At 42.4% G+C, this 15,288-nt stretch overlaps 1 protein-coding gene across 2 annotated transcripts; it reads left to right on the top strand.

The window, feature by feature from the left end:
- Window positions 1-586: 586 nt before the first annotated feature.
- nr2c2 (nuclear receptor subfamily 2, group C, member 2) lies at window positions 587-15,115 on the top strand. Of its 2 annotated transcripts, none has more exons than XM_023819362.2 (14): window positions 587-756; window positions 6,477-6,584; window positions 6,934-7,134; window positions 9,182-9,287; window positions 9,442-9,621; window positions 9,988-10,135; window positions 10,266-10,356; window positions 10,441-10,574; window positions 10,808-10,985; window positions 11,189-11,310; window positions 11,583-11,722; window positions 11,920-12,057; window positions 12,134-12,239; window positions 12,442-15,115. In XM_023819362.2, the coding sequence occupies exons 2-14, from the start codon at window positions 6,513-6,515 to the stop codon at window positions 12,614-12,616; spliced, it is 1,791 nt and encodes a 596-aa protein (XP_023675130.1). In that variant the 5' UTR covers window positions 587-756; window positions 6,477-6,512; the 3' UTR covers window positions 12,617-15,115. The 2 variants fall into 2 exon arrangements, with proteins under 2 accessions (XP_023675130.1, XP_023675128.1); XM_023819360.2 differs by lacking the exon at window positions 587-756 and adding an exon at window positions 5,613-5,929.
- Window positions 15,116-15,288: the final 173 nt, after the last annotated feature.

Genomic DNA, 15,288 nt, shown 5'->3' with positions numbered 1-15,288 from the left:
CTGTCAAATACTTTTTGAGTTATCAGGGTAACAAAAAAGTGTCTGCGGCAGTGGGTCGGTCCCAAAACCACATGTATCACTTGTCTGGGTAATAGTTATAAAGTGAATAGGTTAATAACTGTTTATACAGTACGTGTTTGGTTGACAAATACCATTTAGGAAATAACTTTGGAAATCATATCTATCACAGCCAAGCCAATGGAACCATGATGAAGACTGTCACTGAAAAAACTATGCCTTTTGAGTCTTGCTAAAACTGAGATTTGTGATTTTAATATGCTCACATGCCTCACCAAGTTAATTAGCTCTTAGACTTCTGGTATTGCATTGCAACATAGTGTATATAAGCACAATAAATTTTACTCCCATCTTTTAAAGCTTCTTTTTCCTTTCTGTTTAAGCGTGCATTTTATGCTTCTCAATCTCATACAATTCATGAATCAAATTACTGTCCCGATCACAGAGACATAATTTCAAAAAATGCATTACAGAAAAAAGTAGCGAGAAAGAGACATTGACATAGGCGCTGGCCAATCGGCGCCGGCCGTTTAGCAGCAGACGGGGTGACGTCGCGCTGTCTGGCTTGCGCAGCTCGGTGCGCTAGGAAGGAGAAGGGCGCTGGAGGAGGAAGAAGAAAAAACTCCCAGCACGCTGGTGGAACGGGGTCACGAACTATGACCTTTCACAGAAGAAAAACAATAACAAATATTTTTCGAAAAATCTGAGATCCGAAAACTGTGTTGTTTATTCCAAGAGGTAAGCCTTAATTTCATTTTCGAGGCGAGGCGAAGCCGACAATATTGAAAGCTGACAGCGACAAAAGGAGGCTAATTTCACTTCAACTATCCAGCGAGCCTCGGCAAGTTTGGGCCAGGTTTACTTTACAAACCCTGTTGAGGCTTTCCTGTCAAACTTAAATAAGGGATTGTTAATTTGCGTTACCATCGGCGTTCCTTCGTATGCAAGTTACAAATGACATGCATTTTCCATTTATAAATGCAAGCAATCCAATGTGTAACATCGAATGGTAACGTATACACACGAAGACAAAGACGTGCTGCTTACAGCAGCTAGTGTTTAGCTTGCTAGCTAGGCTAGCTTGCTGGCTATTGCGCAGCTGAACCCGACCCTTTTACCTTTGCCATCCCGGGGACAGGGGTTGGTTTGCAGTCTTGTACCTAGGCATGCAAATTCATACGGTTACGTGAGTGTGATTAGCTCTCAAGTTTTACGCTTGAAATAGCATGGCAAATCACGGCCTTCTTGTGATGCTAGACGTTTTTAAATCGCACACTTAAATGGGTATTCAATATATCTTGGCGTTACGCCAGATTCTCCATTTTGTTCCTTTTTTTCTCTTTGAATGCTTTTTAATGTCGGCAGGAATTTGCTGTTGAATGACAGGCCGGGCAACAAATAAGGAAGAACTTGGGCGGTGCTTATTGGTGTTGCTGTCCAATCAGCTCGTGGCCTGAAGTCTGAAGGGTTGCTGCGCTTTGAAATTGAAAAGCTTACCGCGACATGCTTTTATATAGATATCGACTTTTACACAAAATAATCAGCGAACGCATCAGAAAATCATTAAATTAACTAAGGTTAAATGCCAGCTGGTAAAAGAATAGATGTTTTGGCTGCAGAGCGCACATATAAAATGAATACATTTTAATTGCAGTTGTATCCTGGAATATTTCATTCGAGTTGGCTAAACTGACACCGGCTTTGAGTAGCAACACGAAAGATCCTTTTGTTGGTAGAAATGCCCCCTTAAACGTTTGAGTGTCAGGATAACCGGACCCTGAACTTTACGTATTTAAGGAGTGTACGGTTCATCTGGGAATAAAGCTCACTGGGGGGTCAAATATGTACAAATTTTACATAATTGAATATTTAACATCTAAGTATGTGCAACATTAAGACTGGCACTGGACTTAACATATACGTTAAGGGTTTCTTTGGATCTATTTTCTTGGGTGTGTTTTCCCTCGGTTTTTCCCTTTTGTGTCCGTAGTACCCAGATGGGATGTACAGTCAACTGTGCTTTACTAAGTTTCAGTGTGCTTTTTGTGACAAGTCTCCTTTGCCAGTGATAGTATGGTTTTGCCCGATCGGACTCTTTCTTGACCCTGTAAAGCATTAAAGCTTGTGCTTATGCGTTTGTTGTGTTACTCGGAGTTATTTTATTGATCGTCGTGTTGGTGCAATTTTGGAGCAACCAGTATCTTAAATAATTTGTCAGAGAAAATTCTCAGTATTTGTAAGGTTGTCTTAAAGGGAGAATTGCAGGGAAGAATGCGTTGGTATGAATAAAAAAAATGAATATGCATCTCAACCACAGTAGTGTAGTTTGAATATTATTAGAGCCGTCTAACTTTTTCCCTGCATGAAACACTTAATGTTATACAAGTGTCACCGTAGTGGGAAGCGCAGTGACGCCCCCTGACTTTGGATAATCAGATGATGGGATCACTTAAAACCATCAACTTAATCGACTGTTTTTCCTAACAGTTAGCAGCAGGGATATTACAGTCAGTATTTTTGGAGCAGGTGATGCTGTTGTGTGATGGACTGTTAGACTTAAAACTTTAGGTTTTCCACTTCATGTCTATATTGGATAATAAAAATGTCCTCCCTGTCTACTTCTTGTGAAACAGTCACGTGACATTCATTTTTGAATGGAATCAGTTCTTTATTTAGTATTTAGTTAGTATATTTAGTTCTTTATGATTTTTATCTGAGGGCTAAAAATGTTGGTAAATGTCTTTTAAGGAGTCACTGTTTAAATAGATGTTTCACACAGGGCTCGAGTTGTCATGGGATGCGTGTCGCTGCCACACCCTCATGGGGAAAAATGACAAAATCCATCCCCTTTGAAAATATACCAACGCCCCCCTCCCCCCATTATCCCCCTAAATTGTTCTGTGTAATTGTCACTCGCCTAATGGTAAATCAACCAGTTATATTAGGTGCATTCAGTGGGCAGACTCCAGGTGGAAACACAGTTTAATCTGGGCCTCGACCACTGGTTTCACCCATGTTTGGTGTGACATGATGTACAAAGGGCTCTGTTATTTGCAATGCAATTTAGTATGTAAATTTTTCAAAGCCTTCACAGAAGAGTTTGCATCACTTCTTATTTGGTTTCACGAAGCATAAACAAAGCAAGCATTATTGTTACCTGGCCATTGGTGTCACAGTTCGAAAACCTTTCTGTCCTAGCTGATATTTAGTAGGTGTTGTGTTTCAGTCCTTCTGTCAATGCTATGATGAACACAGATTACTAATTGCCACAGCTCTGTGGAGCACTGTAGCTTTTGAAAATAAATACCTTTGCTTATCTGGTTTTGCTGCCTAAAAACATTTTGTGTTGGGTTGAGCTACACAGGCACCCCGCCTTTTTAGTTTCATTTAGGTTTAATTGCTCAGGAGTTTCAAATTCATATTTGTTACATGTGCAGTCATGCACGGTACCATTGTGCAGTGAAATGCTTTTCCACCTGCTTCATGGGTCATATGTGTTAACAAGATAAGAGTAAAATTTAAATAAACTCAGAATAAAATACAATAAACAATAATGAAGATAAACTGCCAGCAAAATAGACAAAAATAGAGAGCAATATATCAGCAGATGTGCAATGACAGTGGTCTGGTAAAAGTATGCAAAGTGATTTGTTAGCTATGGGAGTCCTCGTTCAGGATACGAATGGCTTGAAAAAAGCCCCATGCTGACGTCTCTCTGGTCTTTTAGATGAGTGGAAGATGTACAAAGGGTTCTATTAAAGCAGAACTAAAAGGACTGAAATTTCTCTTTGCACATTTGGTCTTAGGTGGAAGTATCCATATCATCCTGCTGACAAAACATCCATTGAAGGCAGAGCTCTGGACCTGACCTGATGGGAAAGAGAGAATCAGTTTATGTAATTCTTATTCTGTAGGTTCAGTTATTCGAATACACCAGGAGGGTTGGCCCGACATCTGAAATAGTATTATTGATTATTGTCACAAAAAAGTATTGATAATATCTGTCTATAATATCTATTATCAGAATACGTTTATATAGCCTAAAGATGGCATAATATTTTTTTCTGGTCTGATACCAATATTAAAAATGCTGAACGACAACATAAAGTCTTTATTTCCAACATCTAAACAAACAGTACTGTACTGTATACTTTGCATGTGAAATTACTTTGTCATTTCTGGTCAAGATCTTTTTATATAATATACAAACCATCTACATTATGCTCCTTTATGTACAAAGTTACTACTTTACACACTGGGAGCAATACATTTTGGACTTATTATTAGAAATTAATTGCACAAGGCTACAAGATTTTTTGAGACTAGATATATCTGTGAGGGGAAATCAGAATGAGTTCTTACTCCCCTGTCCCTGATATCCGATCCAGCATTTTTTGCCAGTATTGGCGAAAAAGAATTTCAAATTTAGATCCGTTTGACCACAGAACAGTTTTCCACTTAGACACAATCCATTTTAAATGAGCTTTGGCCCAGAGAAGACGTCAGTGATTCTGGATCATCTTCAAACACGGCTTCTTCTTTGATACACTTTTAAGTGGGATCTATGGATGGCAAGGCGAATTGTGTTCACTGACAATGTTTTCTGGAAATGTTTCTGAGGCCATTTAGTGATTTCCATTGCAGAATCATGCCTGTTCGTGAGGTTCTGAAGATCACCGGCATCCAGTATGGTTTTTTGACCTTATCCCTTACGCATTTCTCCAGATTATCTGAATCTTCTCATTATATTATGTACTGTAGATGATGATATTTTCAACCTGTTTGCAATTTTATACTGAGGAACTTTTTTCTGTCAATGCAGTATTAGGGGGATTGGAGATCCTCTGCCCATCTTTACTTCTGAGAGACAGTGCAACTCTAAGATGCTCTTTTTATACCCAATCATGTTACTGACCTGTTGCCAATTGACCTAATTATTTGCAAATTCTTCCTCCAGCTGTTGGGCTTTTGTACCACTAACTTATCCAGCCTCCTATTGCCCCCCTCCCAACTTTTTTGAGACGTGTTTCTGTCATGAAATTCAAAATGAGCCAATATTTTTCATGAAATAGTTAAATGTCTCACTTTAAACATTTGATATGTTTTATATGTTTCGTTGTGAATAAAATATGAGTTTATGAGATTTCTATATCATTGCATTCTGTTGTTATTTACAATTTGCACAACATCCCAACTTTTTTGGAATTGGGGTTGTATATACAGTATAATATATATATTTACACTTTATGCATTTTTTAAACGAGTAAATACAAATGAAAAACTTCTATCCCAAAAATTCTTTAAGTAGGCCACTGGAAACATACATAACGTATTGTTCCATTTGTACATCTTGTTTTAAGTGTTTTTGAGGCATTTGCAGTTCAATTTGAATATCTTCCAAGTGAGTATACACAAGTGGCAAATGCTTAAAATGCCCCACAGTTTTTCTCCCACTGGCATAAGTGTCACTTACGCTTCATTGTGATAGCAGCCCATGTATCACAAGTTACAGCGAGTGCCCAAACAACCCAAGCTAGCCACTCCCAAATCGTCAACTGTTTTTTTTTTCCATATTACTCGTGTTGTCACTATTGCGTGCGCTTTGTTTAGTGGGATTTTGCACTAAACGCTAGTGTTGTCACAATACCGAAATCATGACTTCGATATGATACCTGCCTTAAATATTTCGATACCGATACTAAAACGATACCACAGCAAAAAACTAAGTAAGGTGGTGCTGTAAACAAGCTTATGATTGGCTGGAAACTAAACCTAGGACTGAACGTATATGCCTACAGTTAAGGAACGACCGAGTTGGTGCGTGATTTGATGAATGAGAGAGTCTCTCCACTCCTTTGGATCTCTCCTCATTTGGAACAATAATGGGAGACCGGAAGGGGGGAACGAGATGGTGAGCCACTCTGTGAAAGAGAGACAGCCATACCTCGGTCGTGACCAAAATACACCATCTACTGGTGTAGTATATAGCCTACATGTGCAAAAGTGCCAAATATATTAATGTAAAATATAAATGATTAATAATAATAATAATAATGCATTTTGTTTATACAGCGCTTCTCAGGATCTCAAAGACGCTTACATAGATTAAAGTAAACATAACAAAGCATTTTATGGATAAGGAACATCATAAGCTACATGTAATCAAACCAGATTTGTTGTTATAAGAGAATACCATTGACACTTAAAAAGAAACCAGCTGGTGACGTCTTTGTTTAGTCTAGCCTATGGGTAGCCACGTTCCCTTTCGTTTGTTGTTCTAGTGTTTACTGTCCAATTAGGTTTTTTATGTTTTTTTATTTTCTCATTGCAGTGTCTGTTGTAATGTTTCTTTATGACGCTTTGTGACTGTCTGTGAAAGGCGCTTTAAAAATAATTCAGAGGGACAGGTTTGGGGAATGAATTGTGAATGTATGAATTGGTGTCACCGTATTTTTCAGGTCCGGACGGTGCAGACCTCCCCAGACTGGTCAGTAATGAGCGGCTCTCCACAGCGCATCCAGATCATTTCTGCTGATTCTGCTGTCTCCACAGCACAGCACATACAGGTAGCGTCCCTGTGTGAGGACATATGTATATGCGTGACAGCAGACCGAGGCTTTCCCCCCATGCAGAGCCATCCCTACACAACTCTGTTTCAAAAATTAGGCCTGTTGAAACAAGACTGGTGAGCTAAGTTTTCCGTCCTTACAAGGCTCATATAACCTGTGCCAAAGGACCTTTGACTTGTCTCACCCTGCTTTTCCACATTGCCTCCAGGTCCTTTCCAGCATTTTTACTGCTAATAAAGAGCCATTTTTTAACTCTGCTTCATTAACTGTCTGTGATGTGGAGCTCCAGGATTGTTTAAAATCCCCCTTTTGGCAGCTCACTGACAGCACATGCTTGTCCCCTCAGATCGTCACTGACCAGCAGACAGGGCAGAAGATCCAGATCGTCACTGCAGTGGACCCTTCAAGCACTTCCAAGCAGCAGTTCATCCTAGCAGCTCCCGATGGCTCGAGCGCCAGTAAGGTCATCCTGGCCTCGCCAGAGACGCAGAACACCAAGCAGCTCATCTTCACCACAGCCGACAGTATCATGCCTGGCCGCATACAGGTATGGAGACGGGGCCCTGTCACCTCCCTTGGCAACAAGAAGATCACACATTTATTATTGTTATTAGTGGCTCTAATAGAAGTAGCAGCAGTACTTGTAGCAGTAATATGAAATGAAACGTTTTTTTAAAACAAAGTGCAGATGGGTGGTTTCGTCAGTGCAGACCAGTGTTGGGAAGATTACTTTGGAAATGTAATTCGTTACAATTACAAGTTACTCTATTTCAAATGTAATAGTAGTGTAACTATTTCACTTACTATATGAAAGTAGTGTAACTAATTACATTTGATTACTTTTTAATTACTTTTGTAAATTATGAATGAATATTCTCAACTGTTAACCATTTTGAAATGTTGTAACCTGGCAGTGTTTGCCTTACAGCAGCACTAAACACTGACTACTGTCAAACTCCTTTCAATACATGAATTAACATGATTATAATTGATCAATTTAATAAAGATAACAAACATACCATACATACCATATAGGCCTAATAATGATTTTAAACAAAGGGTAAGAATAGATCCTCGCTTCATACTCAGTGAAAACCCAGATTCCCTTAGTGTAACAAGTCATAACATTAATGTTACATAAAATATACCTAAAATGTCAAAAAAAAAAGTTAAAACTCAGCCTACATGCAGTTATTAAATTCTAATGTGTGGTCATAATATAAACTTCTTGGGAGTAAAAACAAGATAAACTACGAGTGATTTAACCACTCGGTAATGCTTCAGGATTACATTATGGTACAAACATTTTATATACTTGCAAAAATAAATGGTTCCGTTTTACTTCTGATCTGAACAGTTCTTGCATCAGACAGGATATGAAATTTCAGCTGACTGTGTAATCACTTACTCTGTTTAAATCAATTTTTCAATCGCAAATCACGGAGTAGCCTAAAACAGTGTCTTTGCAGCACTGTAAAATAAAATGGGTTAGCAGAGTGGTAAGGCTGCTTTGCCCAGGGGTTATAGCTAGTTAGTGAATTTTCAAAACTCTATACGACACAGCATGTCGGGAGATCTAATATCAGACCTAACATAAATTACCAATAACCTTAGCATATTGAAGGAGGGCACATTTTCTGTCAACGGGATCAGAAGTGGCAGTGTGACTTATAAAGCGCGATACACACTTCGCGATTCATTGTGGTGTTTACGCATTCTGTCAGTGTTTACGCATTCTGTCAGTGTTTACGCATGCTGTCAGTGTTTACGCGTGCTGTCAGTGTTTACATTTTGTTTTGTTATCTTATGATTCAGTTGGTGTTGTCGCCGTACATAGTCTGCAGACCTGTCATAGCAAAGATTATCAGATCCGTATCGCACAGTATGATCGGTAATGATTTTATAAGATTGCTGAAATCACACAGTGTGTACCGGGCATTAGACTTTAGAAGCACGTGTGGCACGCTGAAGGTAGGCATGTCTTCCCTGCCTTGTTTAATATGACTGTTTGCAGTTGCAGTAAGCTGCAATTACCTCTAGATGTTTGCTTAGGTTGGACATGGACTGTTTAGTTATCGACAGCATCTTTACAGCCGGTAAACACGCACTGCATTGCACAGTTAAATTTGTGCCTTTTTCCGTAATGTATCGGAAATGGTTTTTATATTTCCAGCAATGGAATGCATTCCTTTCCTTGTCTACCATTGCCTGCAACAGAAACTCAGACCGCTCCGGCAAGTTAATTAGCAGAACTGGCACTGCAAGTGTAGACGGGACAGGATAACCAATCAGAAGCATCGAATAGTTTTAAACTTTCGTATGTGGAGGGAAATAGCAAAGGGGATGTTTTGCATAAGGAAAACACGAAAAGCAATAAAAAATTCTGGTATTAAAGATATTAGCAAGGTTTTGCATACAATCTTATGATGTTAAGTTTTTTCTCTAGTAACTGTAACGGATTACAATTACATTTTTTTGTAATTAAATTACGTAACGCCGTTACATGTAACTTGTTGCTCCCCAACACTGGTGCAGACCCACTGTGCTCGTATGCATGTCCGAGCTTCTCTCGCAACTTCGGTGTGTGGTCTCAGATCGTGACGGACGCCGCGTCGGTGGAGCGTCTCCTTGGGAAGGCGGGCGATGTGGGCCGCCCGCAGCCTGTGGAGTACTGCGTGGTGTGCGGAGACAAAGCCTCAGGTATGGGCCCTGGCCAGGAGGAGGCCGCATGAATTCCAGTCCATTTCTGCTCACCTGTGAAGGTTGGGGAAGATGCACCCCTCTCCCCGCTGCTTTGGGGGGGGGGGGGGGGTGCTCATTTAGTTTGTCTTAGGCTGATGTTTCTGCCTGCCAGGTCGTCACTATGGTGCCGTCAGCTGCGAAGGCTGCAAGGGCTTCTTCAAGAGGAGCGTGAGGAAGAACCTGACTTACAGCTGCCGCAGCAACCAGGACTGCGTCGTCAACAAACACCACCGCAACCGCTGCCAGTTTTGCCGTTTGAGGAAGTGCTTGGAGATGGGCATGAAGATGGAATGTGAGTCTGTCTGGCTTAAAGCTCAAACGCACAGCCCGAACCAACGTTTACATTCATGCATACAGACCCTTCATATGCTTACATACAAATATGCATGCACAGTATACATATCCTCAAAAAATAAACGTACATGTGTACAAGAAAGAAGAGTTTTTCGATTTATTATTTGGCATGTCATTGTCAAATGGCTATTTATTTAGGTATCCAAGTAGTACAAATGACAAGGCTCACAATTTTCATTTAGCTGCAAATCACAATTTGCCTATTTATCTCTTAACAGAGGCCACTGCTTAGCAGCAATGCTGTTAAATTATGCCTTTTAGTGCCTTGGTGAATATACACGATTTTTCTTGCCTTCTCACTTAGCTGTGCAGAGTGAACGTAAGCCGATTGACTTGCCGCGGGAGAAGCCAGCAAACTGTGCTGCATCCACCGAAAAGATTTACATCAGGAAAGACCTGCGTAGCCCCCTTATAGCCACGCCCACCTTCATCACAGATAAGGATGGCTCCAGGTGAAGCCCCCGCCCCCTGACCTATGACCTCTGTCTGCTGCTACTGTGCCAGCTCTGTGTTTGCTCTGCTCCATTTCCTTTCTCATAATTTAATGCGCTGATCTCAGATCTGTTTTTGAATCTTCACCAGGTCCAGCCTGCTCGACCCAGGGATGTTAGTGAACATTCAGCAGCCTCTAATGCAGGCAGATGGGACGTTACTTTTAGCCACAGATGCAAAGGTTTGTGCTGAATATCTTATTGATGTTTTGTTATTCCCCTGTCAGCTTAGCACCTTCCATATTAATGCATCTGGTTTCTAACAGGCCGAGTCCAGCCAAGGGGACCTGGGAACACTGGCCAACGTGGTGACCTCTCTTGCCAACCTAAATGAATCTCTGAATAATGGAGATACCGTGGATGTCCAGCAGGAAGAGCAATCAGCCAGCGAAATCACTCGGTACGCTTTCTCCAGCCCGTACAGTGGCCCTTCACATCAAAGAGCGCCAGTTTATTGTCAATAAGTATGGTTTGCCTGGGTCCTTCTGAAACCCATGGAAAACCCATTCACCTGGTAGCAGGGAGAGACCTTGCGATGTGGCGATGGGCTGGGTCTTGAGCGCCCTCCTTCGTGCTGCATGTTTGTGGCATAGTGTGCCAATGCCCGTGTGACGCGTGCGGCCCTCTCACCAGTGCCTTCGACACCCTGGCCAAAGCCCTGAACCCCACGGATGGCAGCGAAGGGCGGAACCTGGTAGAAAGCGTGGACGGGGCTGGCGGGGCTGCCATCCAGGTGATCAGCAGGGACCAGGCCACGCCCATCATGGAGGTGGAGGGGCCGCTGCTCACTGACACACATGTCAGTTTTAAGGTCTGTTTTCCCATGATATCAGAGGCTTGTATTTTGACTGCAGATCATACATGTTGCAGAAGCGAGTTTCCTGCATGTGTTTGACAGGCTTGTCACCATCTTCCGGGACGCTCTCTGTATAATGGCCGTGAGCTGTACCCCGAAGTGCCTCTGTGTTTTGTATGGCTCCCCTTCGCCGGGATTCACCTTCGTGTTCCCCACAGCTGACCATGCCCAGCCCCATGCCCGAGTACCTGAACGTCCATTACATCTGCGAGTCGGCGTCCCGCCTGCTATTCCTGTCCATGCACTGGGCACGCTCCATCCCCGCCTTCCAGGCCCTCGGGTGAGTCCATGTGCCCTGGGCGTGACCAGATCCCTCCCAGCTTGGTAAACACTATGTGCCGGTCATACCAAGCGTCTTTGATGTACTTGTAGCCCTTGCCCTGAGGTATAGTGTACTTCAGTGACACTACTCAAACACAGATGTGGCTATCCTTGATATTATCTGGTCTACTGTTTTCATTCAGTCACAATGACATTTGACTGTTGGACTGTTGGGGGATTTGCTGATGTATCCCAGTAAGGTTTTGGCTTTTGTTTGTATGTGTCTGTCAGTCAGGACTGTAACACCAGCCTGGTGCGTGCCTGCTGGAATGAGCTCTTCACACTGGGGCTGGCCCAGTGCTCACAAGTTATGAGTCTCTCCACCATCCTCGCCGCCATCGTCAACCACCTGCAGAGCAGCATCCAGGACGGTACGGTCCGCAGGTCCATGAGGAGCCTGCAGCTGCATGCTGGGCCGCTTTCCTACATCTGCGTGTCACGGTTCCGCCGTTTGGTCTGGCCCAGTCTGATACAACCCTTCCCCAAATGGCAATCGAGCTGGAAGCTGTAATTCTCTGAAGTGAATTCCTTTAACGTGCCTTTTGGCATTTCTCTGGCTGTGTTGTAGACAAGTTGTCGGGAGACCGGATCAAGCTGGTGATGGAGCACATCTGGAAGCTACAGGAGTTCTGCAACAGCATGGCCAAGCTGGAGACAGACGGCTATGAATACGCGTACCTGAAGGCCATCGTGCTGTTCAGCCCCGGTGAGCAAAGTGGGGTCGCCTAATCGGCCACACGGCCACCAGGCGGCTCCCTTCTCACCACACGCTTCTTCCCCAGACCACCCAGGTCTGAGCAGCACCAGCCAAATAGAGAAGTTCCAGGAGAAAGCCCAGATGGAGCTGCAGGATTATATTCAGAAGACCTACCCAGATGACACTTACAGGTAAGTCTCACCTGAGACAGCTTCCACCTAAAGGCAGCAAGACAATATGTATGGCAACGTGTGGAAGTGTAGAGCTGATCCTTGCTGCCCAGCATTTCCGAGTCCTCCTGGGGGGAGCCAAGCAGATACACGCCCCCGAGAGTGCAGGAGGACAGTGTCAGTAGCTGCCTGGCCGTAACTCTGCCCCGGCTTTGTGCTTCAGGCTGGCCCGCATCCTGATGCGCCTTCCTGCCCTGCGTCTGATGAGCTCCAGCATCACGGAGGAGCTCTTCTTCACCGGCCTCATCGGCAACGTGCCCATCGACAGCATCATCCCCTACATCCTGAAGATGGAGACGGCCGAGTACAACAGCCAGATCACGGGCACCTCAGCGTGACTCACGCCTCCCAGTGCAAGGACGCCTTTCCAAGCTCACACTTTATGATGTTTTTTTAAAAAAGACGTTATTTGTTTTTGTAAAATGGGAATTCAGTGAGAATCACTGACTCTGATTAAAGCTTAGCTATTCCATCTAGGTTCCCCACCCCTTCTGACCAGGTACTCTGAGTTGACGTGCTCTATAGGGTGTTCGTAGATTGGGGGTTTTGGGGGGGGGGGGGGGTCCAGCTACTAACCCACATCTCTCCTGAAGTGCCCCATCTGAGGAGGAACAAGCCCTTTGGTCTGCACCTTTGCCCTTCCTTAGTGTGCATTGGGCAGCACTTCACCAGACCGAAGCCTGTTACAGCTGTCAACTTTTTAAACTAGGCAAGGCTACTGTCCCATTTAATCTCTTTGCTTAGGTTCATGATGGCTGCCGCATTCTAGCGGAGAGCAGGGCACCGCTAACGATTTTAGGCCCCAAATCCAGATCAATCTAATCATCAGGGCCCCTAAATTGTCCCAACCTGCCCCCTCTCCCCCTTTACAGTGCCCCCCCTCTCCCTTTACAGTGCCCCTGGGGTTGCACATTCTGTCGCTTAGGAGAAACAGAAATCTGAAATAATGTGAATCAAGTTTAATTGTGAGTGGCATGGTGGTGCAGTGGTTAGCACTGTTGCACCTCTGGGACCAGGGTTCAAGTCTCCATGTGTGTGGAGTTTGCATGTTCTCCTAGTGTCGTTCTGGGGTTTCCCTCCGGTACCCTGGTTTGCCCCCACAGTCCAAAAACATGCTAAGATTAACTGGAGTTACCAAATTGCCCACAGGTGTGAGTGAATTGGCTGTGAGTGAATTGGCTGTGAGTGAATTGGCTGTGAGTGAATTGGCTGTGAGTGTACCCTGGGACAGGTTGGCCCCCCTTCCTGGGTTGTTCCATGCCTTGCACCCGAAGGCTCCGGACCCCCCGACCCTGAATAGGACAAGCAGTTACAGAATGGGTGGATGGATGGAGTTTAATTGAGTTCTGGTTAGTACTTCATTTTGGAAGTAATCAAAGTTACCAAGTAATTTATTTAGTAAAACATGGGCTACCTTGATTCTCAGTAGATTTAATTCCCCCCAAGTACTCTTGAATGAAATTTTTTTTCCATGGTGCCCTTCAAACTAGAAATAGTTCTTTTACATTCTCAAATGTTTTGCACTTAATTGTTGGACTCAGTAGTTGGCCATTTCACATTATTTGTGAAGCACAGTAAATAAGCTCAGCTCACACTATTTATGTTCTACATGAAAATGTCATCCTACATTTCCTAGATGTCAGTGTCTGTACGTGTTTTGTTTTCAGTCACAGGTACTTGTTAAATCCACAGAATATTGCATCAGGTTATGGTTTAGTTATTGTTGTATTTGTTGCCTGTGGTTTTTAGTTAATGTCTTTTAGATTGTTTATGCTTCCCTTAGTGGTTTTATTTAGGCCTATAACATTAGGATTAATGTCCCCCCTCCATGTCTGCACTATAATGCTTTCATCACCCCCATTTCTGTTGCTGCCATGACAATCAAGCGTTGTATAAGAGGCATTCGTTACTTTTTGAAAGCCTGGAATTTTGTTGTGTTTTTTAAAATTTATTTATTGTTCTTGGTGTTTTACATTTTCTCATAAAGAAAATATGCAGTAGATGTTAATACCCGTGGGGGCCTTGGTTCGGCAGTTCTGAGTTGTCATGTCGTGGTTTAGCTGAGAATGGCTGACGCTGTGGGTCTTACACCAATGCATCCTTCCCAAGTTTTTTTCCTAAGATTACGTACTCCTGATTCTAATGTAAAATCACATTATTGTAAATATGTATGTGTGTTCGCTCTGTTCTACAAGTTGCGTGTTCCGTTATTAATGCCGTAAGCTTTTGCGTTTAACACTTTGATTATCAATTGCATATAAATCCAAGGTTTTTACTGCACGCTGACTATTGAGATATGCGTATTGAGATGTGATCGATTGTCTATATTTATAGGTCAAAAGAAATAACTCTTGATTTGTCTTAAAACTATGGTTTTCTCACTAAACGAATGGTACTGTAAGTACCAATGCTGATTTCTGCAGTTTGACATGGAGTAAAAAAAAACATGTCTGTAAAAGTAACAGATATTATAAGAATCAGAACTAATGTATATCTTACATTTTTAATGATAACTGTGTGTATGTCACTCACTTATTGGGTTTTAAACCTTCCAAGACTGTTGCATATGACTGGTCTTTTATGTGAATTGAGCTTTGTACTGTACATGTAATTTCATTAAAATGAGTGCATGTCCTTTTTTAATCTTAAAGTTTTATAATAATCAGTGTCATTGAACCAGAAGAAAAGTGGCATTGTTGTTTTTGTATATAAAGCATTGCAATGCATGAAGTAGCTTATGCATTTTATTAAATGCCGTTAAAATGTGGAGTTATGTTGTGGCTTAAAAAAATCCATACAGAGCTGTTTGTATGATTAAATTACATAATGCAATTAAATGCCTGTTTGTTTTACATTTTTCTTAATTCTCTCTTAATTCTATGGGACTGTGTAGAATGTAAAAGATTTATGGTCACTGTTGTTTTTTGTCACTGATGGAATCCTTATAACTTGCTTTACTTATGGGGTGGTAGCAGGAGTTCTGGTGATTGCCTTGTTGTTTATATCAATG

This window comes from Paramormyrops kingsleyae, chromosome 6, assembly GCF_048594095.1.
Source record: "Paramormyrops kingsleyae isolate MSU_618 chromosome 6, PKINGS_0.4, whole genome shotgun sequence".
In the NCBI taxonomy this organism is placed as follows: Eukaryota; Metazoa; Chordata; class Actinopteri; order Osteoglossiformes; family Mormyridae; genus Paramormyrops; species Paramormyrops kingsleyae.
The sequence above is the reverse complement of the archived record's forward strand: the minus strand, read 5'-3'. Positions and strand labels throughout refer to the sequence as shown.